The 26,372-nt window shown below is 32.4% G+C and overlaps 1 protein-coding gene across 2 annotated transcripts in view; it reads right to left on the bottom strand.

The window, feature by feature from the left end:
* LOC129240570 (gamma-aminobutyric acid receptor subunit beta) overlaps positions 1-26,372 on the bottom strand; it is a 115,412-nt gene that overhangs the window by 19,535 nt on the left and 69,505 nt on the right. For both annotated transcript variants that reach the window (XM_054876470.1, XM_054876471.1), the window contains exons 5-6: positions 22,693-22,775; positions 7,962-8,099 (exon numbers count right to left, since the gene is read on the bottom strand). In XM_054876470.1, the coding sequence (XP_054732445.1) occupies positions 7,962-8,099; positions 22,693-22,775 (221 nt within the window). The remainder of the gene's footprint in view (positions 1-7,961; positions 8,100-22,692; positions 22,776-26,372) is intronic.

Genomic DNA, 26,372 nt, shown 5'->3' on the forward strand with positions numbered 1-26,372 from the left:
AGAAGTTTTTATGTCTCTAAAACCCTCAGGTTTGTTTAATTGAAATTTTTTTGTGGTTTTTTTTTGTTTTTTTGTGTTTGTGAAAACTCTCCTTTCAATTTTCTCTCAATTCTGATATTAGCTTTCATAGTTTTCAAAAAACGGCTACTATTTTGATACTTTGCCCACACTTCCCTTGCGTGCATTTTCTCAAGCTTCGTCAGAGTAAAATTACACTTTCAAAATTCCACTTCAATCTGCGTAATCCCGTATTTTATCATTATTGCGCCGGAGCTCTATTAAGGTGTACCTTTTTTTTATTTTAACATATTTTGCTTACCATTGTGTTTTTTCCTGTTAATTTAATAATCCATTTCAAAATTTATGCCATTCGAAAGTTGTTCTTATAAATTCTCAAGCATACAAAGAACTAATAAAGCTTGCATTTAATAAATTGAAATAAGAAGAAAAAACTAAGACACTTGAATATTAACGCAATAGAAATGTGGCAATTAAAATATTAACTAAAAATGAGAAAAAAAATCAGAATATATTATTAAAAAATAAAAATCACAAGTAATGAAGAAAATGTGAAATTCTGCAGCCTAAGGGTAAAAAAGTTAAGGGCAAAAATTCTTACGCTTATTAATGAAATATTAATGTTTAATGCTGAGGTCAGAAATAACATAAATGTTATAGAATATAAAAATTTATAAAATAGTTTCAAAATCAGAATATATGGAAAGGCACCTTTCTGCTGGGCATTGGCAAATGAATGGTTCTAAAATCTTAAAACTGCTAACAAAACTGATATTTTTTTAATAATAAATTAATGCTAAAACTGAAATATAAATGCGGTGAATGTGAGAAAATATTAAAGGAGCTGTAACTAAAAGCACACCTAAGGGTTAATGATTGTTGTTAGTAGTAGTAGTAGTATTAGTAGAAGGAACTTGCAAGTTGCTTCGTTATTTTTCTATGACATCGTTTTTTCTGTTGTGTTAAATTTATTGGCTTTATTTAGTATCGCTTTTTCGTTTGTACTTCGAATGAGAGAAAGAGAGGGCATGCTTGGGAGGGCGTATCTTTTTTTTTTTGTATTTTTCGTATTACTTATTATTTCGTTACTTCTTGTTTTGTATATATTAAATTTCGTATTTATGCATTAAAATTCCTAATTTATGTATGTTTCAGTACTTTAGAATTTGTAACGCTGTTTATATTCGAATTAAAATTTTTTTAAATATTGCATTTTTTTCTTAATTTCATAACTCATTGCACTGAAAAACCAATTAGCTAATTTTGAATAATTGTAAAGAACTTTCTTTTTTCATAAATTTTTTTTTTCTCTGACAATGAAATCAAATAGTAAAGAAAATTATATAATTTAGGACGACTCAATGCAGCTCGTTTTGAATCAAATCAAAGTGTTTGGAGAATAAATCGATTCGTTTGCGTGATTTGGTTTGGTGAACTACTTTAGCAGCGACTTGTTTATAAGTATTGTTTTAGCGTGGATAAAGCACAGCTGATTTCCTATGTGAAAATGCATTTGTGAGGAGGAGTTAAAATACTTGTATATGCATAATAGCTATCGCTTTTAACTAAATTGCTGATTGCGAGTGCGAAAAAAATTAACAAAAAGTATATGTTTTACATTACTTGATATTGAATATTGTATATTAAGTTTGAGACTTTGTATACTATATAATACAAATTTATGATTTCGTTAAAGATTTGGGATTTCATTATTGAGTTTAGTAGTAAGGCAGGTGACTATATATATATGATTATATATACATATAAATATGTATATATGTACACATATAAGTATATATATATATATATATATATATATATATACATATTTTAATATATATTCGTAAATGTATTGTAAAAGATAAGCATTTAGTTTATAGCGGCATGGGTTGACTAGCTAATTTACTGACTGCGAAAATGAGCCACTGATTAATCAGTAGCTTGCTTAGTAGTATTGGAGGCGGCGTGTTTGTGGTGTACATACATACATTCTGATATTTCATATATGTAGTTAGCGAATGGTAGCCAAACCAAAAAAACTGAAAAATTCACTTCGACTTTAAAAAAGTATAAAATTACATTGAAAAAAATGTAAGGAAATATTAAAAAAAAAAAATTTAAAAAAAAGTTAAAAAAAAGTTATTGGAAAAACTAAATTAACAGAATAGCTAGCGAAATCATTTTAATAGGAAAGAATGAATGAAATAAAAAAATACTATATAATTTATTCAATAAAATTTGTGAAAATTACGCTAGCGAAACATGCATTGAATAGTTTGATATGTCCTCTAGTTATTCCACAAAAAAAAAAAATTTAATTAAAAAATTCGCATTGACTTTTTTCAGGACATGTATTTCTATCGTGTATTTGGAACATCGAAAAATTAAAATTTAACAACGTAATATAAAAAAAACAGCACATTTGGCGTAGCAACTATTATCGCCTTTTCGCAATGTTTGGTAAGTGACAAAGAAAATAGGAAAAGAAAAACAAATGCATACCTATAGCCAAACAAAAAATTGAAAACAAATAAAACTGCAAATAAAATATGAAGAGTACACAAACAAAAGTTTTATAATTAACTAATTTAATTATTTGATATTTCATATTCGATTTCACTATTAAGTTACGTAAGTATTTATGCATGTTGGTTAAAGCTTTAGGTACGAGGATCATATGTATGTATTACTGAGCAATGCGATATGGAAAAAATCAGATGCAAAATTAGATGGTCTTTTTAAATTTTTATTTTTTATCTTCCAATTCCTTTTAATTTCAAATTTATTTATCTTTTTTTATCTATACGACTATTTGATAGCATATGGTAAAGTCGAACAAGTAGTTGAATGCGAGTACGAATATATATGTATATGTAATATTATATGTACTTATTGTAAGAAGAAACATGCGAAATTGGGTTAAGTACAACTGCACGTTAAAATTAAGTAATTAAATATTAAGTTGTATGACGGAAAATGTGAAATAGTTTGCACAAGTTTTAATTACGCAAGTATTTACATATATTTCATAATAAATAGTTATATCATCAACAAATGTTGAATTTGTACTTTTTACTTTTTTAATTTCTTTCATCTTTTTTTCTTTTTGTATTATAAATCTGCAGATATCAATCAACATCCAATTGCTTTCAAGCTGCGAATGTAAACAATATATGTTGAGTCAATAAAAAAAGATTATATAAATAAAACACAAAAACTTTAATATCACTTACAACGGTATATTGGCATTATAAAAATGTCAAAAAATCATAAGCAAATGAACATAAGATCGCTGACTTCGGCAATGCCGAGTACTTTATCGATAATAATAGTAATTTGCGCATACAATCTTAAGCGCCGTTTTGTGGTATGCGTCTTGGCTATTTTCAATAGCCTAAATGTCATTCATGAAATCGAAGTTTACAGCACATCGGATTTAATATTTAATTACCATAAAAACTAATTTAAGGCTTAGGACTTGCGTATTGCTAAAAATATAAGCCCTTTTACTTTCTTGGCCAGAAAAACTGTGATGCAGTAGTATCCAAGCGATAGACATAAAATGACTGTTCACAATTTAGTGCAAATTACCTGGCATTTTGAAAGATAAAAATTACCAAAGCAGCACAATAATGAAATGTACGAGGGATATACCGAAATTTCCATCATAACATACCAAAATTGCATGATGCCATGTTATTTGCATTTATTTGTGAGTTGTCCTGTACTGTAGTACAATAAAATATGAAAGATAGCCTTTAAATAGCGGTACTAAAACATGAAGTATGTAACTTAACAAGTGGAGTATCAAAAGGCAGACCGAGTAATAAATAAATAAAATTAACGATGCACCTTAGTAGAACATTCAAATAAGCTTTAAATTAATTTTTTATTTCAATATTTATAAAAGTTTCAAGTTAATTTATTGATAATTAATGATTTCTGAATAACGCGAATTGACCCATCACATTTTGTCCATAGTTAAATAAAATAGAGCACTAAAAACTCCATATTCATAAAATTATAAATTCACTTCATCAAATCTGATTAATCACCCAATCAGAGTGATACATAGTTACACAGGCATAGTTACCTAAATCAACATAGCTTGTAGACTTTACATTTTTGAGCGATCTCTAATTTTTTTTATTATATTTTATACATTTTAGAGAAAAGCCGCTTATATGTATCATTCGATTTCATGAAGCTTATGAAAATGCTTTTGGTGTAGGTGGATGTGCGTGGTGTGGTGGGTTGTGGCATACCTCTTACCTAAGATGCACTGAAGTTTGCAAATATCAAAATAAAATAACAACAACAAGTTTTGAACGCCCAAAAATTGGGACCCAAAAACGCCCCAAACAGTAGGCACCAAGGAAATAAAACGCCAAAAGTAGGCATCGAAAATATATTTCCTACAAACTTGCACCAACAAACAAGTGCCAAAAAGTAGACAGTGTTATTTCTCAATAGAAATTAGGAACCACAAGGAAAAACTCGGGAAAAATAGCCTAAAATGTATCCAAGATATATATAAGGTATAGCTCTCTATCTCTTTCTGCTCTCCGTTATATATTTTTTCTCTCTCGCGGAACGAAATTGTCAAAACGTTGCATGGCCTAGAAATTTCACTCTACATTCTCGCTCGCCCATCGACGCCAAAGAAGTTTCAATTCAAAAAAATACAAAAACACAATGAAAACAAAAATGCGCTATAAAAGAAAGGAAAGGTAATTCTAATACGAGATAGAAAATTCAAGCAAAATTTTTACAAATAAAAAACTTGATAATTTCTCATTTTGAATCCGACCACCTTTGCGGTAGCAACAGACATACAGAAATAGATATAACTCAGCAAAATATTACCGCTCTTAAAATCGTCTTGAAACATGGATATGTTCAATACCATTTTCCAATCGCTGAGCATGAAATAAACTCGTCATTCACTCTAGCAGCTCGGTCCTTCCACTATTTGAACTTACCCAACTCATGTCTTAGGTTGTCGATTAGTTGTCTCCAAGGTAAGAGTGCTTACTGGGACTTAAATTCTGAACTAGTCCGTTTTGGTAGTGTAATTTATTTGTAAGTATTGGCAAATATTCTCGCAAATGTCCATTATTTATTCGTTAAAAGGCTTTTTCAGGCCTTTCGTGTTTTATTTTCTCAGTCCATGAATTTAATTTGTAAAAAGCTATTTTAGCATTACTTTGTTAAGCCACGACTCACGAAAATATGATTGATACTAGCACGAAGCTAGAAGAAAAACATAAACATATAAAATTGTCTAGTCTGTAACTTTCTTACCACACCACACCATACCAACGCCGAGCTAAAGGTTTTTAGTTTCAACGCTTTTAAAAGTGGCACAAGCCCCGGATATTTAATTCGTTTTTAAAAAGAATTTATAAAACAAAAATTGTTAATCATAAAGTTTGAAAAATTCGCGCTGTTTTTCGTTACAGTTGCGTGTAGGCGTGGACTATTGATTTAAATATCCACCCTACACTTGAAGAACTAAAAAAATGTATTAACACGATCAAAAAGTGTTAACATCGCCGATGTAGTTTGTGTTTATATATATTTATTCGCTTCACAATATCCATTGTACTAAATATTTCAAATTTGCGGTTGGTTTCCAGTTGCAGCTGGGCTACCACACTCGATTCCTCTCTTCATGTTTTTATTAATCCATGAGTGAGGTGCGGTAACCCAGCCATAGTCATGAGGAGCTTTGGGTCACGCCATTAACTGTGAGAAGAAGCCTTCTTGAGGGCACCTAGTCGGATGGAGTAATTCGTTTTGGGTTTTGATGGAACTCTATTCGCTGATGATGACCATAACAATTGTACAAATCAATATGATATGAGTATGTGCACCTGAAGCATTCGGTTTGCATTTGGGTGACCAAAGAATTTGATTGAAACATTCAAAAGCACAATTGGTTCAGATAGTTTTGTTGCCACGTGTAAGTAACTGGTCCTATACAAATTATATAAAAAGATATACCCTTAAAAAGATGCTCATTTATTCCCTACTTTCTGATATAAGTGCCCCAACAGTTATTTGTCAAGGTTTGTGAAATGCTAAAACAATTTTGAAGAAAACAGGTAGCCAAGGACAACAAAAGATGATCATCAATAGTAAGATGGTCATGAGACCCTTTTTATATATATTTAGGTACCAAATATCTGCAGCGAGTAATCATTTATGCTTTAGTACTGTATATACGCAAAGTTCGTGTACTTTCATTATTCTTTATGAGTCGCTTATGCTGATATATATATGATTTATTTATATGTACAAAGAGCGGTTTTAAATTCCGGTGGATTCAAATGCTCAAAGAGAGTATAAAGTATTGAAGATGCAATTTAGATTTTGTATTCCTTACTTATTTAAAGTTTCTTTAATTTGATGTGGAAGTATTTGGAGACACTTTGGATGAAGTGCGTCGAGGTAGTCCATTTGTATTGAAAATATTTTTTCATCGAATTTTCAGAAAAGGGGAGAAATACAGCTTTTCTGTAGAACAGCGAGTTTATTATTTGAATTTTCAGATACTTGTTGAACTACTATCATAAATCATGCATTAAAATCGCGTCACACCCTTTCCAACCTATCATTAAAACTAAAGGTGGAGCTTACAGGTGCATATTAATTTAAGGTGCAAAAACTATATCTTACTGAAAATTTTTTTTCCTTTTATAGCATATTTTTTTACTTAGAAATATGGTATAGAAATCAAAACATAACTTCATAGACTTCTTCAATTCACTACTTGAAATATGAGTCTATTAAATTTTTTGTTTGAGCAACACAATTTGGTCATCGCTGAATATGCATCTTGAAATCGATTTAAAATGATATATGCGTCATGAATAACTTTTTTATCAATCATCGATTGCTTTATTTTTATTTTTATTTTTTCATAAAAAAGCTGGTGCATCTCAAGTTTTGTCGAGTTTTAAACGAGTTATTCAACGTTTCTAAAAAAGTAATCGCCTGCAGATTTCTGGTACCTACCCGCGTACCTTATTATACTTCTAACATGAGTTTATTCCCCTATGAGCACTACCCAAAGATTACTGACCTACAGATCCATCTATCTTTCCATAAAAAGCAGCTTTCATTGAAATCATCAAAGAATAAAATTCTAAAAACGATTTTACTTTGTGTGTGGTTTCAACATTAGAAGAATTTTAAAACCAACAAATATTAAGGCATTGATCAAATTTGCAATTTTCTTCTCCAAACTTTATTGGAGCTATTGCTAGGTATTGTATTTTTCTAAATTATCAAATTACTAATACTAAATTCATTAAGTGTTTTGTACAATAGAAAATAATTGGGTTAGGCAAACAAACTGAACCAGGATTTGGCTTCAATAAACAAGTTTTCTAATTTGAGGCAGAAACATAATTGACGTGCTTTGTTTGGTCGACTCATATTGCAAAGGCGTACCTTATTTTTATACTGCTGCTGTTGACTAAACTTGTTTACACTCGCAGATGAAGAGGAACCATGTATGCATACATATTAATTTAAAATTTAGTTGTTGGATGATTTAGAGTTCTCACAAAAAAATTTTGAATAATCAAAAACAGTTCTTTTCTGCATTCTTTTATCAACTGATTTAGTTCAATCATATTTGGCTTACACTCTTTATTTGAATAATTTTTGTTGTTTCGAATGTTTTATTTCGTAATTTTTTTAATTTTTTCTTTATTTTTGATTTTTGTATTTCAATCTCTTGACTTAATTTCAATAAAAATATTACAATCGAATTGAAATCACAACTAAAATATAATTGTATGCTTTTTTAAGACATGAAATCTAACTGTAACGAAAATAGTATGTAATAAACCAAATGTATGACTTAAAAGTATAAATTGGATTTGAAAAACATAGCTGGAATAAAGGAAAAATCGGTATCCGTCTACAGGTACCTGTTGTAAGACTGATTTCCATAGCCCTCTGACGATGACCCAAGACCTTAAATTGGGGCAGAGATACCTCATTCGAAACACCAACCGAGTTTGGACCTTCATTCCACTTATAACGAATGTCACGCATTGTATAGCCGACTGTTGAGTACAAAGTACGCGTCATTTCGTCATTTAGATGCGTCGTGTTGTGCCCGTACGAATGAAAGTGTTATGCATGAATGTATTGTGAGGATGTGATTTTTTAGAAAATCATTCAGTGGTACATGTACATACGTATGTATGTGTTGAGGAATGACAGAGGATACGTTGAGCAATGGATTTAGTTAGAGTTTCATTTATGACGCGTGCCACATAAATTTGATATTACGATTTGAGGAGAAATATCGTACATAAATTTTTTGATTTTTTGTTATTTTTTTGTTTTTGGGAATGATGAAGATAATGAGTGCGAAAATTATGGTTGTTTGTACGTTTTAGTCGCCATGGTTGTTGTAGTCGCAATGCAGATCAGTTCAGTGAAGTTTTTAGTATTAGTAGTCGTGGTGTTTAGTTTTTTTTTTGTTTTGTTTTTGGTAGAGATTGAAAAAATATGCATAAACAAAGAATAAATTGGTGATACTATTAACAAGTTCATTATTTTGTTTTTGTTTCTGTTGTTGTTGTTTTTTGAAACTACAAATATACTTTTTAAAAATTTTCGCTTGTTTTATGGTTAGCGAAATTATGAGATATTTAGATTTATTTATTTTAAACTAACTAATGCCTCTAAATTCAACTGATTCTGACCACCTAACTGCGCCTTATTAACAACTAACTGATCTTCAACTAACTACGGTTATTAATAGTCTCATTGAGAATACCTGAAATAAGTATATAATTTTTTCAATTAAAATACCCAAATTATTAGCTTAGTGTGCCTACAGATTCGATTGCATATTTGTTATTTCTTTTAACTCACGCCAAGAGCTAGCGAAAGCTTTTGATGCATAACAGTTAAATACCTGAGTATTTTGAATACATTTTTCATATTAGTTTTTAAATGGTGATAGTGCAAATAATCTTTAGCTAATATGTTAAACTTTTCTGTGCTACCAAACACTTTTTTCTTTTCACAAAAAAAATTTAAAATCAACTCACGGCAAAAAGCTGCTTCATATGGCAGTGGTAGCATATATGTGCATAATATATGGTAATAACCTAATCGTTTTCATATCATTATTAGCATTTAGTGCAAATTGTAATTGGCTGGTGTTTCGCTGGTGTTGAGCAGGTGTTTAGCTAGTTGACGTTAATTCAATTTGTATTAAGAAACTTTAAAATTGTTAATTTCTATATTCTAACCGAGTTTTCACCTTTAGCGCGTCATTAATAGGTGCAAGTGTAAATATAAATGTATTTAGTATTATTTTGGTAAATTTGAATAAATTTGATTTTCGCTTATATATAGAATGTATATTTATGTTTAATAAAAGGCAGTGCGCTATACGCAAATGCTAAAGATTATACCACTTTTTACAATATACATATACCTATTATATAACTATACAAGTTGTTTATATATATATTTTTTTATTAAATTTTATTTTTTCTAAAAAATGTTTTTTCTATATTTACTTTATATTTTCAGTTGATGTTGTATATACATATATGCATTGCAACAAGTCCAATCACTTTGGGTTATAATTAATTATTAGAGGCGTTGATAAATGGTTAGCACGAAAAAAAGTATTGAAGACGTAGTAGAGGCGATAGAAGAGGCGATAGAAAACACAGTAGAGTTGTTCTGGGCACTTAAGTAAGTACACAAGTGTAAGAACTTTTTTCAGCTGTGTGTTTAAATACAAGTTTTCACATGTATGTGTAAGCGTGATATTGTGTGCTTCTTTGTGTATTTGTGCGCATGAGGCAGTAGTTACTGTCTTCTTGGAGTAAGTTTAAAGCAGTTTTTTTTAGTTTTTTTTTTGTGTAACTTTTTATGGTTATTTACTCATATATATCTGCATATTTTCGTGTTAGTTTATATGAGCTAATTATTTTATTTTATTTATTTTTTCATCAGCGGTGGCGTATAAATTAGCGGGCAGCTGCACTACTTGCTTTTTACATTTTTGAATTTAATCCATATATATCTGTTTTCATTTTCTTTGCTGTTATATTCACACAGTGTTTAACCACTAAGTATTTTACATACTGATTTAAAGCCTACCCAAGCAAATGCGAAACCGTTGTACTTATACAATTTTATTGAGTTTAGCAATTTTTCAGGGTTAAACGGAAAGATAATTAATTTTCCACTTTATTAGAGGGGCTTTCACATAAATATAAACCTTTTTTATTCCAGTGAGCAATAGTTTTAATTAATTTTAACTAACTGGAAACAAAAGAATTAGGTCTAGCTTTATTTTCGTATTTTTTTCCTTTTAGCTGAAATTGCCCTGCTGCAATTTGCGCCTAAACACAGAAATGTAATACAAACAAATACTAACTAAAAAATAAGTGCATATTGATAATAAAGAATCCATAATTACCAAATTACACTCAATCATATTAATAACAACAATAAAATAATTTATAATGCTTATACAAGTAAAACAAAGGAAACTAAACAATTCAATTATGGGACAACACACTTTTTTTAATAAATTTGGTTAGTAATACAAAACGAAAACTAATGAAAACATTATTAATGAATTCGTAAAGAATTTATATTTGAGTAAGATAGAGAGAGAGAAAGAGAGACAGACAGTAAGAGAGCGAGATATAGTGTTTGAGAACAAAGTAAATAGTATGAAAGTTGAGTTGCATTGCGAATAAACACAAAATATGGTGAATGGCCAGCAAAATTGACTATGTGGAATCAGTAGGCGAATAATTTGGTTTAACTAAGTGAGCCGGTGGTGAATTTCAAACTTGTAGTTTTCTCAAAGAACACAGAGATGCAGTACTCGAATTGTAAATAAATATAATAACAATTCAAAGTATAAGTTTAAGATTTTGAAGTTTTAAAAAATGTAGAGTTTAAAAAAAAACATTACAATAAATTTTTGTTAAATTATTAATTTTTATTTGAAGGCTCAATTCAGTGCAATGCAATAATGTTAGACTACCATTGTTTGTATAAAATAGCTACGCATCAGCAGTTAAATCAAAATTATGTTACCAATGCCAATGGTATTTACTTCTAGGACCCAGGTTCTATTGCACGCAAACTTTTTTTTTTATATAACAACTCGCCTCAAAACTAGCTACGAAAAAGAAATGTCATAGTGGAGCAATTGATTTTTTAGGTGTACTTTATTACAATATTTTCAAATCTTTAAATCAACTACGAATGGAAAACTATAGCAACAATCTCCAAAACATTCACTACCAAATAAATGTCGTTTCTCATCATGAAGGTTTGAGCTATTTGCTCAGCCTGAGATATTCATCAACTCGTAAGTGAAAATTAAGTGAGTAAATTTTTTTTTTAATCCAGAGCTTATAGAGGACTCTGCCATGAAGAAAGCCATGACAGGAAAGCTAATGGCCGTAAAGGCCAAAGGCAGACCGAGGAACCGATGAATAGACGCAGTGGAAAACGATCACAAGCACTTCGGAATACATAACTCAAAGCAAAAGCTCAAAATCGACCGCTTTGGCGGAGCTATGTGAAGGTAGCTTTCACGCACTGCAGGTGGTGCAGTTTCCAATCGACAGCTACATAATTCATAGCAAGAGGAGCAAAAGCATTGCAGGCCGTTCTTGTGGTAACTGTGAGCGAGTCACTGAGGGAGCAAGTCAAGTTGGTTCAGGTGAATGTTTATCTCGTCTTACGTGTTTTAAGACCCTTGAATATCTAACAAATGTGTGCGCAATACGAATTATAATTATTGTTTAAGTATTTTCTTCCAAAAAGTTTCGAACCAAATGTTAGATATGAACTTTTTTCCTTGTTCCGGTACGGTGAGACTTCTATCTGATTCGTATTGCGTTACTTCGGTTAAAAGGAAAAGATTTTGAATGAGGCACGGGCCCTAAAGTACCTAATGGGTCACGGGTCATTTAAGGGATAGAGAAGGAGTGTACGTATATTGAAGGTAATATTAAATAACTAACGGGTGATTTTTCAGCTATTATCTTTTAAAACAGTTGGTTTAAACAGCTGACGCACGTTTCGTGTTTTGTTTCACTGTCAAAGATCTTCAGTTTGGTCTATAATTTAACCAGGAATCATCTTACAAACGAACAACACTTGCAAATCATTGAATTTTATCATAAAAATGCGTGTTCTGTTAAGAAAGTTTATCGCGCGCTTCTTCCATTTTATGATCAGTTTAATCGACCCACTGAAGCGGCTATTCGAGCTGTTGTGACTAAATTTAGAACCAAATTTACATTATTGGACATCAACCCACCAACACGAACTTAAGAAAATATCGCAGCTGTATCGGCCAGTGTTAATGATGACCATCAATTATCGATTCGTCGCCGTTCGCAGGAATTGGGCCTCTGTTACTCAACAACGTGAAAATTTTGCGAAAGGATTAAGGATTAATTGAAGCCGAACGACCTGCCGCAACGCAGAACTTTTGGTGAATGGGCTCTTAGAAAGTTGGCCAAAGATCCACTTTTTTATCGAAAAATTGTGTTCAGCGACAAAGCTCATTTTTGGATCAATGGGTACGTAAATAAGCAGAATTGTCGATTTTGGGGTGAAGATCAGTCAGAAGAATTGCAAGAGCTACCAATGTATCCAGAAAAGGTCACAGTTTGGTGCGGTTTATGAGCTGGAGGTATCACTGGACCGTACTTCTTCAAAGATGTTGCGAATCGTAACGTAACTGTGAATGGTGAGCGCTACCGTGAAATGATATTCAACTGTTTTTTGCCCAAAATGCAAGAGCTTGACTTGCATGAAATGTGCTTTCAGCAAGACGGTGCCACATGCCACACAGCATGCGTAGCAATGGACTTGTTGAGAGGCGAGTTCGGTGAACATTTTATTTCACGTTCGGGAGCTGTCAATTGGCCACCCAGATCGTGCGATATAACGCCTTTAGATTATCTTTTGTGGGGCTATGTTAAAGCTAATGTCTATTCAGACAAGCCTGCTTCAATTAACGCATTGGAAGACAACATTAAAGCATTTATATGTGAGATACCGGCCGAAACATTGGAAAGAGTATGCCAAAATTGGACTAAGCGGATGGACCATTTGAAGCGCAGTCGCGATCAACATTTGCATGAAATAATCTTTAAGCATTAAATTATATGGACTGCACTATCGATTTCAATGAAAACATCATGCATTTTTCTGAATTTTACGTGTGTTTTTTGAAAAACGTTCCTATAACTCTTAAAAAATCACCCTTTATATTTAAAATCATTTCTTATATCTTAATCAAGTTGTTTACAGTATTACATAAAATGCTAAAAATTTGAAATTTTGGGTGCTTTTCTCAGACATCACCATTAAGTTGTTGCTGCAGGCGCAGTCAAGAAATCCTGACTAGTTCTTGTCCTGGCTATGAACTGAACTCTATTTCCCATGGAACGTAGCGCCTGGCCTCACTGTAGCATATGAGTAACAAAACTCAAAAACAAGTATCCGTGGATACAGGGGCAGCCTTCAGAAGAAGCAGCCTACTGCTAAGATCCCCGCCTGCAAAGAACGCACCCACTCTAAATGCAGCTGGAAGCGGACCAGACCGCACTGTGTTCAAAAATGCCAAAGCTGATAGCCCCGCAAACGACAACGGACGCACTAGCACTAGCATTTAGAGGAAAGATGCCTCCAGTACTAGCATTGGAGGGCGGCTGCCAGCGCACTATACGCCAACTAGCAGTCTTGCAGCGGCAGAACAGCTCGTCACCTCTACCCAGCAAATGGCAATACAGTAACAATCGCCACTAGTGAGAGCACCTCATTCGACGCAAATGAAATATCTCCACGGCTGGAGCTTATTACAAACATAAGGAGGATAGAGAAAGATGCGATTTTCCAATGCAACTTACTGATAATTTCGATACACCAGGCGTTTATACGTTAAAGGAGCATCAGCAACGAAGTCAAAGTTGAAGTATCCAAAATCACTAAGCTGCTGGATGTAACACTGAACTACAAACGTTCATGGAAGGCAGCAGAAGACGAAAGGGCGTTCTCCAATCCCCGTAGGAAGACTGCCACCCAGCCAACAGCAAATACTCTCACCTCAGCGATAACAAATCCAAAGTGAGCGGCAACTACTGAGAACTGCAGGAAGACCATGGTTAATGAACCCAGCGGGAACAAAAACGTGCCACTGAGAAAAATGATGAGAGCTGGCAGACAGTTACCCCTCGGACAACAGATACTTCAGGAACTACCTATACTGCATGGGTAAGGTAAGTATCCTCAGGTGTAAGTATCCCACTGCGAAGCACCGAACGATGACACTGAACACGCTGTATTTAATTCCGACAGATGGCTCTGAGGGGGCCGATTGGCGACAACGTGCCGATCAATGTGACTTGCAAGGTGGCTTGAACGTGAGGATAATTGGTAAGACGCAGTACAACGAAGCAACGCCTCACAGCCAGAGACAAAACAAAACGAACAAATAGCATGAAGCTGGCTGCTAGCATTGTGGACCCAGAAGTAGTGCAGAAAGGAAGAGATTCTCCTCAGAAGATGAGAAGGGATTGTTTTAGTGGTGATTGTTTTAGTTATTAGACAACGGTCACTGTAAGTGCGAAGGTATTTCGAACCCTACTCTACCCACTTAAAAGAAAAAAATGAATTTTCCTAGTCACCAGCTAAAAGCCACGGCCGTATGGGCGAGCTTTTGGGCATTTTTTGGGTTATCACGTCAGTACCCAGAAAAACGGTGCAAGCAGTCGTACAGCATATAAAACTACTGAATAGTAGTCACGAGAATTAGCAGTTTACTATGGCTTCCACTTAAAAATATTGCTGCAAAAGTTAATCGACCGAATAATCTTCATATGACCGAACCTGCAACATTCACAAAGCGATTACATAATAACGGAAGGCAGACCAGAAGAGGCGTGCAGGAGATTGGGACTGTACTTGATGTTCTCAAGCTGAGTTATGATACGAGACTTGGTTGCTTCACGTTCCAAAAACCATACATTTTCGAAATATTGTATTAAATGAATTTCTAAAAATTACAGCTATGAGTTACACCAACTTCGTAAATAAATCACTCTAAAATGCCAACAATTGCGTTCGTCGCATTTACTCTTTTACATTTATAGTGCCTCCAGATTCCTCATACCAATTTCACGCTGAGCGCCACGCATGTATGTACGTATTTATACATGAAACATATAGCTTATGAATGTACGAGTATGTTAAATGAGGAACACATATTAATGCGAATATGTGTAATGGCTTATATGCAATATTTATATAGGTAAAATTTGAGACAATAACGAAAGTTTCACTAAAAATTCAAAGAAATACAAATATGTGTTTGTGTGTATGTGTTGGCGGTGTCAGTTAAAATCATAAGAATTGAGATTAGCAATAACAACAAATATACATTCTTAAAAATGTGTTGCTGAATATTTGTGAATATGAAGTCGATAAAAACCCAAATGTTGTTAAAAACAATTCAGCTCTACTTGAGAGCGCATGTATGTTTGTATGTATGATGTAGATATGCATGTGTATATGATAAATGATTGTGAACAGGGTGATGCATTTAATTACAAGTGATCCGAAAAGACATAAATTATTATGTATGCAAGTTGTTGGGACGTACGTACTTACATATGAATAATATGGTTGTGAATTCGTATGCACGTAGTTGTGTGTGTATGAAAGTGAATGGGAAAGTGATTGTGAATTTAGGTAAAGTTGTACACAGACATTATGTTCTTTAACGTTTCTGAACTGAATACAATTAAAAACGAATCAGATATTTCATGTTTGCTTTATGTGTTTTGTCGTAATGGAAAAAAATCGCAATTGTCTAAGGTTTGCATTGTTTGTTTGGAAAAAAAATTTTGTTTCAAACAAAATGAAATTCATACATTAAATTGAATGTTTGAATATTTGAGATTGTATGTTTCATTGGTTCTTTTAAATAGTTAGTTTAATATTTGTTGTTTTGTTTGGGGTACCTGTGGTTAGGTTTATTTCGGTCGCCCTCTGCCTGTGTCCCAAAACGCGGAACTGCGGTAGTTCGACCTCACTGCTCATGCCAACACTACTCAGTCCATCTCTCCAGAAGTAACGGATATCTCGCATCGTGTAACCGACTTCATATTACAAAATAATATACATATATATATACAAAATGACGTCATTTCCCAATTTGGTTTTTTTGTTTTTAATTATTCATTTTTGGTTTTTTGTTTTGTGTGTTTGTTTATAATGATTAAATTTTTTAGTTCTGTGTATATAATGTAAAATTGTGTTCATTTTTTATTGATTTGTTTTTGCAAAAAAAAGATCAACTTATCTATTGTAGCTTTTCATATGGCTTATATACTGATAACTGATTATTGATTACTGATTACGATTAAAATGATTGAACGCTTGACAGTGATTTTTGGTTTTGATGTAATTGAATAATGTTCGAATAGGAAATGAGAAAAATACGAAATAATGAAAAACCTATCAGAACATAATAAAAAGATTATATGCATCAAGTAGAGAAGTTCGAAATATACTTATTTAGAACTTCGAATTCAATCTTGAAAGTACAAACTAATAAAAATTTGAAATGAATTAAAAACAAACAAAATAACTAGCAATAGATTATGAAGGTCACTTGCATGCTTTGAAATTGATCAGATGCTCAATTATATTCTGAACGTAATGTTGGGTATTATATACGACAAATTATTTGGATATTAGGATGAATGAACTTTCTGCAAATAATTCCAAACAAAAAACAAAAAGAAAAAATAGCAGTGAATATGAACTCAATCCCACACTATCACTGCTGGTTGGTAACGCCTCTACTCACTTGCTTCGGTTGCATAAGTGAAGACAAATTAATTTCTAAAACTACTTTTTTTCTAACTGATACAAAAATGCTCCTCCTATTTTTCCTATGTAAGTAAATATGTAAATATTTTTCTAAATGACAATGCGAGCGCAAACGATAGATATCACACAGCGTAAAAATACGTGAATAATAAAGGATATAAAAAAGAAGATCAGCACACAGCTTATCATGTGCCATAGAGCAGAAATAATCATTTCCCCTAGTACTTAAAAATCTTTTAGTTGTATCGATGGAAATTAAAACTGACTAGAAATTTTTATTGGCATGCTTTTACAAAACTTTTAATTAAGATTTATTAATCTTTAATTGGTTAAGGTTATGCGCAGGCAGTACCTGAGCTGAAATTAATATTTTCATCGGAATTTTTCTCTATCATTATGCTTAGAATGAAAAAGCAAGGAACTTACGGTCCATATTACATAGTTTCACTTAAAAACAACAAAAACAAGCATAATGTCTGTTAAGCACCTTAAAAATTCTTGAGTTTCCTACTACTTTTCCAAACATGAAGTCTCAGTCTTTAAAAGCGAGCTTATGATCAGACTCAATTTCTTGAGAAAAAGTACTTCTAATATGCATAAAATTACCAAATATTATCTAGAGTGAAAAACGTCGGGGCCTAGGAGGCAAAAATAAACTGAAGGTAATGAGAAAATCGTAAAAGTAGAATATGTAAAAGCGTTGATGGTGTATCAATTCAGGGTATACATTTTATTGATTAAAAGATTAAATTTCCATTATTAACAGTGGAATCGAAAGGAATAAGTGAGGTTTGCTCATCGACCTAAAGGTATTTGTGCCCTCTACTCATCACAATATCTCATCAACACTTAATTTCCGTAAGTAAATCTAAGATACGAGTTAAATGTTTGGCACACCACTGCAGCAGGTTATGCAGTTCAACTACATTGGTGCCAAAATAACTTCTTCTAAAGACCTTAGTTCTGGAGTCATCGCGCAAACAAGCAAAGAAGCGCACGTAGCAGGATCTTTTAGGAACAATATATGGCGCAATAAACATCTCAGCAGCAAAGGTAATGCCTGAATATACAAAACATGCATGAGACCTATACCGCTATAGGCTATTGAGACAAGAGAAGGTACCGAGCAGGCAGTATCAAGAACCGAAATGCACCAACTTCGCGCTATAGCGAATATGGCAACAATCGCTGCGACGACAATGCGACGTACAAGATGTTATCAGGTGAATGGAAAGAGGCGACAGGAATGGTATAAATAGGCACCGAGAATGGCAGACGATCGACTGGTAAAACTAACAACTTTCAGACGCCCTGGTCGACCTCAACAAAGATGGCGAAAATGTGGGACTTCAAGCTTAACTGATGGATGATTTTAATTATAATAGTATATTGATAGATATTTATCATATTTGCTATATATGTTACATCTGTTATGTTGTATGCATTTTTAATTTGTGAGTACTTGTAAATTAGGATTTCATCTTAAAATAAAGACAAAGAAGAAGAACTTTCAACTGCACATCTTTTGTTTGTTGAAGAAAATCCACGCTCGTCCGAGACTACAGAGGCTGGAAAGCAAAAAGCGTATTTGGTCAACAAAGCAAATCCAAGATATGAAATATCTTGATTTTCCCTGTGTACTATAACTAACTTTTTGAAATTTTTCAAATCAGTTAAAAAAAATTTGCTTAAAAAATATTACAAAATATTGCAATCAAATACATTTGACAGTATTTTGAAGCGCGAAGTACTTAAGGACCTAAAATTAAGTACCGAAAAATGTGCGTTTGATCACAATAAGTATGCATATAAATTACTCAGCTTGCTTGTTGCTACTCCTTACTCTACTACTACATACACATACGAGTATGTAGATAAGTATATCAGGACTATTAAAGCCTTGGATCATTTACTCGGAAAATTTAATCTGAAAATAAGTTCCTTTTAAAGGCATAAAACCTATTCTTTGGTTAAATTTTCTAGTCTTCCGTGTCATTAATGAATTTTAACTAACTTAACCCTAGATCACCAAACATTCGCCTGGTAGACTACGCACGCCTGCAGTTTTGCGATAGTTAAATAGGAGTAACTTTTCTTTATTTCCACTCATTTGTTAGTTAAAAAAAAGGAAATATAAAACTATAATTGTTTTTCATTTGTAGTCTATGAGACGAATGTTTAGAGACAGAATAACACTGACTTAATTTTAGTGATCTTAGTTAATATACAGGAAATGAAGATGCAACTCAAATATGTTGCTCTGATGTTTGTGATACTGAAGTTTAGTGAATAATCGACGGCGAAATTTTTCTGTCTGAGTAAAAACAAATTATCAGCTCAAAAAACTCATCAGTTCAAAATGATTCGTTTTTACACTATCTATTAAGTCAAATAGTACTTTCTAATCTGTAATACAACGCACTGTGAAGGGCGTCCTTTTCAGACGTGAATCAGAATAGAGTTCTCTGGCAAAGGCTAACACCCTAACACGTTTACAAGTGGTAGATTTTAACTTTTAAATTCATTTTTTATGCACCAAACCTCCAAAGCAGTTCGCTCATATTGCGTTGAGGCTTAAGGGGTACACTTGATTGGTACAAAACTAGCAGACAATAATTAATAGATGACTTCAATGAAGAAGAAATTACCTGTAGAATGGCTGGGAAATAAGGTCCAAGCTGTTGGCTATTGCTTGCATATGTATACTTATACATATACATGCACAAGAATGTACTTATATGTGCTCACAATTTTTGCACGTAGAAAATAGGAGTACTGTTTTATATTTTGAGTAGTTGGTGCATATGACCGCATTGTTGATATGGGTTTGCGAATCAAAGTATCAGGGACTTATTCTATTACATGCGTATTTAAAATTATGCGGCATAAATTGTTTAATATCTTCTAAGTGTTTAAAAAAAATTACATTTTCTGATTATTCACTCACTACTTCCTTCAGAAGCCCTCTGTGGTTATTAAAAGAGAGAAGGCGACCGAAAACCAACCAATATTTCTTTCTTTAATTATACATTGACTATTTCTGTGTATTTCTTACGTATTATGAAATCTTTTCATGTCACTTCTTCTGTCAAAGCGGATATTCTGAAAATGCTTTTATATGTATTTTAAACAAATGGAATAGAACTTTGTTATGAATTTTAAAACTGCGATTTGCTATTGGGTTTTTGCTGAAGTGAAAATGGTTGTTTCGTAAGGAGCTCTGATATTTAATGTATTTGTTGTAGAACTGTTTCAAGTGAGGAATATTTGTACTAACTCAATTAAACGTTGATGATTTAAGGATGGGCAATTGAATCACACAAACCAAAAACAACAAAAAAATTTAATAATAATCTCAAACTATGGAAAGTAATTGAAACAATTTACTTATTTGCTTTTTCATTTACTTGGAAAACAAAAACAAGTAAAAATTAAATTAAATGAAATCCTAACAAAAGGAAGATACAGGATGTGCTACTTTTTTGTAGTTGTCATGTGACAATTGTAATTATTTATGCATTGTCTCGATTTACATTTACTCGTATAGTTTCTTTCTTTCCGGTTTCACTTGATTTAGTTTCTTAACCTCACAAACAAGTTAATTTATGCTGTTTCTTCACTTTGGCTATGATTGTAAAGTTATGATTTTTTAACAGTGTCCGAAAACAAGATTTAAAAAAACAAATGTTCACAAAAGATTAAAATAATTCTTTCGGTAACGAAGACGTTTTTGTGTATATTAGATCTGCGGGACTTTGTAAGCTTCAGTGAAGGCTACCAATCGTTTTTCTTCTAAGCTTTTCTAAGCTTCCAGAAGGTGCTGAAACTTACTCCCTTACACTGTAGTGTCCACGTATCAGTACCTCAACTTTTATTTTATTTTAATTCCTGACGTTTGCATTATTACTATAGAGTTTATTTAACTCCGCTCACTCTCGTATTTTAAAGTTTGAAGCTTTTGTACTAGTCAGTAAAACAATTAAAGAAGTTTGCAATAAAGCTTTCTAAAGTTCTACTAAGCATTTGGAAGTTGAACCTCTTGTAATTGTAATATTTTTCTACATAGTTGCCCTTCTGAATGTATTTTTATTAATTGGAAATAATGTAAAAGAAATTAGTACTTATTTGTCTAAAGCTGATGAACAGTAGCGAAATGCTAGCTTTCGCGCCAAAGAAATACGTTGTGTAAAATCAGCTTTATGCAGGCACGCTTAACATCAATACGAATTGAGAGTACAAAAGCCTTTCGTGTTTTTGCTTAAGAACTGTTCCTTAAACAAATATCATATTTAAGTTCTACTTTTGAGTTTCTAACCGAAAAAATAAACTTTGAAGTTAGTTTAAGCTTCAGCTTTAATATTTCTTTCCTCGCTTTACACTTTTTTTTTGTAAGTTCAAAGCAGTCAACTTTCCAGGAACAGCGTTTGGAGCTTTTCGGCTTCTAAAAGCCTTTCTGTGTATTTTTATTGCTATATAGATGGCTAAATATGTAACCAGTAAAATATAAAGTAGTTTGTGAGAACTAAGTGTAACACTAAGTTGCGTTAAAATCTTATTTTGAGTGAACTCATTTTTTTGTTTTATATATTATATTATACTTAAACTTGGATTTAGGAACTTTGGAGACCTGTCAAAATTTAATAAGCCTTCTTTATAAGCAAAATTAATTTCAGAAAAGAATAACCCTTAGTATTTCACTAAAAAAAATTAAGTAAATCCACCTTTAATTTTGAGCTATTAATTGGAAACTACCGTCTAATGTTTGACTCAAACTTCGTCGCAATAATAAAATGGTATATTATCTTTTTTACTTAACGAGAGCTTTAAAACACTTCTCCCTTGTATAGTTCCCAAAGCCTTAAAAGCTTTCAGTCACAACACTTCTTGTTTTAAAAGTGAGTCGAATACTGTGTCTTTTCATTCGAGGTGGTATTTGGCTTGCCTTTACTAAATATATAAATGGCGAACTCACTGATCAATTAGTACATTTCACTAAATATATTTTATTTATTTCCATTTTTGTAAAGGATTTAAAATCATTCTAAGCTTTGGCTCTTTACGACCAAATTGGTTTCATGTGGAGTGCAGTTTTACATATTTCTTAAACTGTTTAAAAACTTTTTGCTATTGTTAAAAATAACAAAGAGCAACTAAAACATTTTAAGCATTTAGCTATGACTAAACTAAATAATCCATAAACCGTTTACAGTCCCTATCTATGAATTATCTAACCATATGTTGCGATTGAAGGCCTAAACTAATAAGCCTTCACTACAAATGAATGTTAAGTACAAAGCTTTCACTAGAGCTTTCGATTTTTTTAGCTGTAAAAATGTAAAATAGATTATTTTCAAGTACATTTGCTTAAAATATCAACTTTATTTTGAACCAGTTTCAACCAGTATTGCAAGTCTTTTCGTATTGACTCGAAATATTGCCTAAAACTTTCACAACTTTCTATGAAATAATGGTAATTTGTATTTTAATTTTTCGATATTTGGCAAACTTTTGTTTGATACCTGGATAAGTACATACTATTTATAGTTCAAATCATTTTCAGCTCAATATACTTAACTAACTATGGCCTTGGCTAAGTATAGCAGCATACATACAACTAAGGCTTTGATTTAAGTATGCCTAAACTAAGCGTAGAATAATAGAATTGAATAGATTATAAGTTACGAATATCTTAATTAGGTTTTACGTATGTATGTATGTGTTATGAGCAGTTATAGAAATATTACTCACAGCTTTCGATTTCTATGTGACACAATTGCCGATCCATAGGAAAATACTGAAGATTCATTGGGCATGACGCGGTAATAGTTAACCTGTAAGAATGTATCCAGCAGGGCAATATTAAAAATTTGTCTAATATTGGAACACATTTTAAAAATTAATACTTTTCTTTTTAAATATTGCTGTATAAAAGTATAAATATAACATCAATAGGTATATGCAACATTTCAAAAATTTCAAAATATAATACCGGTAATAAGCTTTTTAACACACAAGCAAGATATACACTCAAAGGATATTCAAGCACTAAAACGTTAAGAAATAACTGGAATAATTTTATTTTTAACGGATGTCACTTTCCTCCGCTGCTTTTGAGTTTTTCCGAGTTTCTCCTCCAATTTGTACTGTGCGTCTTGCTGAGTTTTCCACAAATGAAGGGGCCTACAATTGTATGGCGCCTTTGAGCAGCAGACGTACAAGCAGACGAGATTCTTTTGGTTTTGATAACTGAAGGCCGGAGGTATAGTTGCTTAATATGGAAAAATCTATTGCTAATCACAAGTAAAATGTCAATATTCCTTACTAAAGCTAGTTACATATGTACCTATATATGTACATAATATTTTCTAAAAATCTTTATGACATTTGCTTTCAGCATTTCATGACGCAAAAGTCGATCTTATATTCTGATCATAAAACTTGAGCTTATTGAATCAAATTTGAATCTGATCCGTTGTTTAAATCCCAAATATCTGGGGTGTTATTCTTAGAAATCACCATGCATTAGAGACGCATATCCGTAATGTTAGAAAGTTTATGTGGGTCAACTAGGTAGGACTGATGTGAAAATTAATTGCATTTGCGGATGGTATAATACCATGGACTCTACTGGTCGAAAGGAATCAATTTTGTATAGTATGTGAGAGCAGGTGTATGCTGTGTAGCATCTGCTACCCAGATCGAGGCAGTTGCTCGAGATTTTACTGAAATATAAATACTGGTAACGAGGCAAAGAAACATTTTGAGACAGACACCACTTCAGTGATTGTGGTCCACTAACGAAATATGAGTAGATTTTCGTAGTGGATGAGCTTATTGTGAAACAGGGTAATCCAAGGCATGACAGAATCTCCGGGTATGAAACAACAAATGATAGAAACAGATTATTAGCAGCACTCGCCCCTCGGCAGCTAATGGCAAACCTCCAAAGGTATGTCTGGCATAAAAACGCTCTTCATAAAAAAATCTTCTGTTTACAGTGAGCTGAAAACTCTACGTGCGTTCATTTGTGGAGCACCTCCAAGACGCGCACCACAAATAGGAGAATGAACTCGGCCAAATAATCAATAAATTCATAAGCGTCAATTATATACATATATATATATATAAAGGGTGGTTACATTTCAAGGGTCGATGTTGAATGTGAACAACACCTGAATGTGAACAACACCTAAATGTCAACAACACCGTTGGACTTCTTTCTTTAGGCTTATTTGAAAGAAAAGGTGTACGTCGAAAAACCAGCAACAATTCAAGAGCTAAAGGATGAGATAATTCGGCACATTAACGGCATAAAACCTCAATTATACCTCAGCGTCATCGAAAATTTGGACCATCGGATGGAGGTGTGCCGCCGAGGCCGCGGCAATAATTTCTTAAAAAAAATGTATTTTGTTCAAAATCAACACCGGCCCTTAAAACTTAACCACCCTTTATTTATATATAATAGTATTATATATATATATACGTATACGCTAATCAACATCCACAACTCTGAACTGCTAGCTTAAATGCTTGCATCCCGAGAGGCTGTTCAAAGAATTGATTTAATCCGCCAACAACGCATAATGTACGAGATGCTGGATTGTTCTTCATTTGCAGAATAACACTGAGGTGCAATCAATGGAGTGACTGGTAGCAATATTAAATAAAAATATTTATCATTTCAAACAAATAATGTTTTTATAAAAAAAAAATTACAAAAGGGAAATATCGATCATTTCCTAGGGCACTTATTTGTGTTTCCGAATACACTTAAACATCATATATGCAAATTTTTCTAAATCATTTTACTTTATCAAATAGTTCTTATTTACAATCTTGCTTGAATATCCTTTAGCGCAGCTAAGTAATAGGTAAATAGATTTGATATTGCATATTTCAGTATACTAAATTCCTTCACACACAAACATAAATGTGAAATGGTGTGGCAGCGAGTTCAATTGGATTGTTAAAGGTTTGCTTTGTAAAATTCTTAGAGTATTTTCTATGATTTACAATAAGTACGTTTGTATAGTATGTATTTTAGTATATCTAAAGGCAAAATAAATAATACACTAATCGGCGCTAAATCGCAACTAAATATTTTCTAAAACAACTTTGGCAGGTTTTGAATAGATTTACGAGTATGTTTTATCAGCAAGCCGCATTAACTTAAGTTATGGCATAAACCAAATCACGTATCTTTTCCTGGATCTAAAATGTACAATACAACCAAATTCAATTTAATTATTTATACTTTTCAATTTTAAATTGCGTGCATGACTTCGCATATCTAATATTTCTATCGATATGTATGTACGAGTATATGTATGCGTATGTTAGTGTTGATTTGATTATATGAAAGAAAACTAAAAAAAGTATGCATAGCTGAGCGTACTTTTAAAAGTTGTATGCCACTGGCAATACCTTTTCTCCTCCAGCAAAGAGTACATTTAAAAACATTTAAATATTAACGAACGACTTACTTACGCGCCATCATTTTTCTGTGTAATCATAATAACTCACGCGCATTTCATGTCCTTCTTGAATGCGGTTACATGGCCTTTGTTGTCATGATTTCTTTCACTCCAAATTTGCGTTTGTCTTCATAAACACTTATGCATTTTTCCGTACATATATATATACACAGATATACTTTTATATATGTATATATTTTCTTTTTCTTTTGGACAGATTCTTGTTTAAAGGTAGTAGAAAATATTTCTCGGGAGAGTGCAAACCTCTTACGGTGTAAAATACACTGTACACTGTGGTTGCTATTATATCTTTCTTATCTTAGATTTTCGCTGGTTTTTGTACAAAACATATATGTATGTGTATATTTAGGTATGTAACGATGAACGACTGTAATGTATAAAGTTTGCTCAATTCACAAAGGGTATTTCCAAAGGCGCGCCTAGATATTGTTTTAAAATACAATAAATCTCGTAAAAATTAAGATTCTTGCAGGTTCTTTAAATTTTCTCACCAACCTGTGAATTGTCAACCATTTGGATGATTATTCTCACCAAAAAAAAACTCGAATTTTGCGACATATTGCTCTTAAATATTATCCATTTGCATAATAAATTTTATTAATTTTAACACATTTCTATCGCGCAAAATGGCTCACCTACTCATCTACTTGAAAATATTAGAGATGACACAAAAAAAGTTACCGTCTTCAAATTATTCACTACTGACATCTAGGCGTCACTTTTGAAAGACCCTTTGCTGTCTTTGTTTTAACTAACTGTAAAAGAAATATTTTTTCGACTGTATCTTTTTATGGAATTGATCACAAGTATTTCAGATCGCTATATGAAATATTTTCCAGACTAAAGCAGTCAACCTTGGCTATATGAAGCATCATACTTTGGATGGCTTAGCAACGTCTGCCCAAGTTTTATCGATGAAGATTTTTACTT

This window comes from Anastrepha obliqua, chromosome 3 (assembly GCF_027943255.1).
Source record: "Anastrepha obliqua isolate idAnaObli1 chromosome 3, idAnaObli1_1.0, whole genome shotgun sequence".
In the NCBI taxonomy this organism is placed as follows: domain Eukaryota; kingdom Metazoa; phylum Arthropoda; class Insecta; order Diptera; family Tephritidae; genus Anastrepha; species Anastrepha obliqua.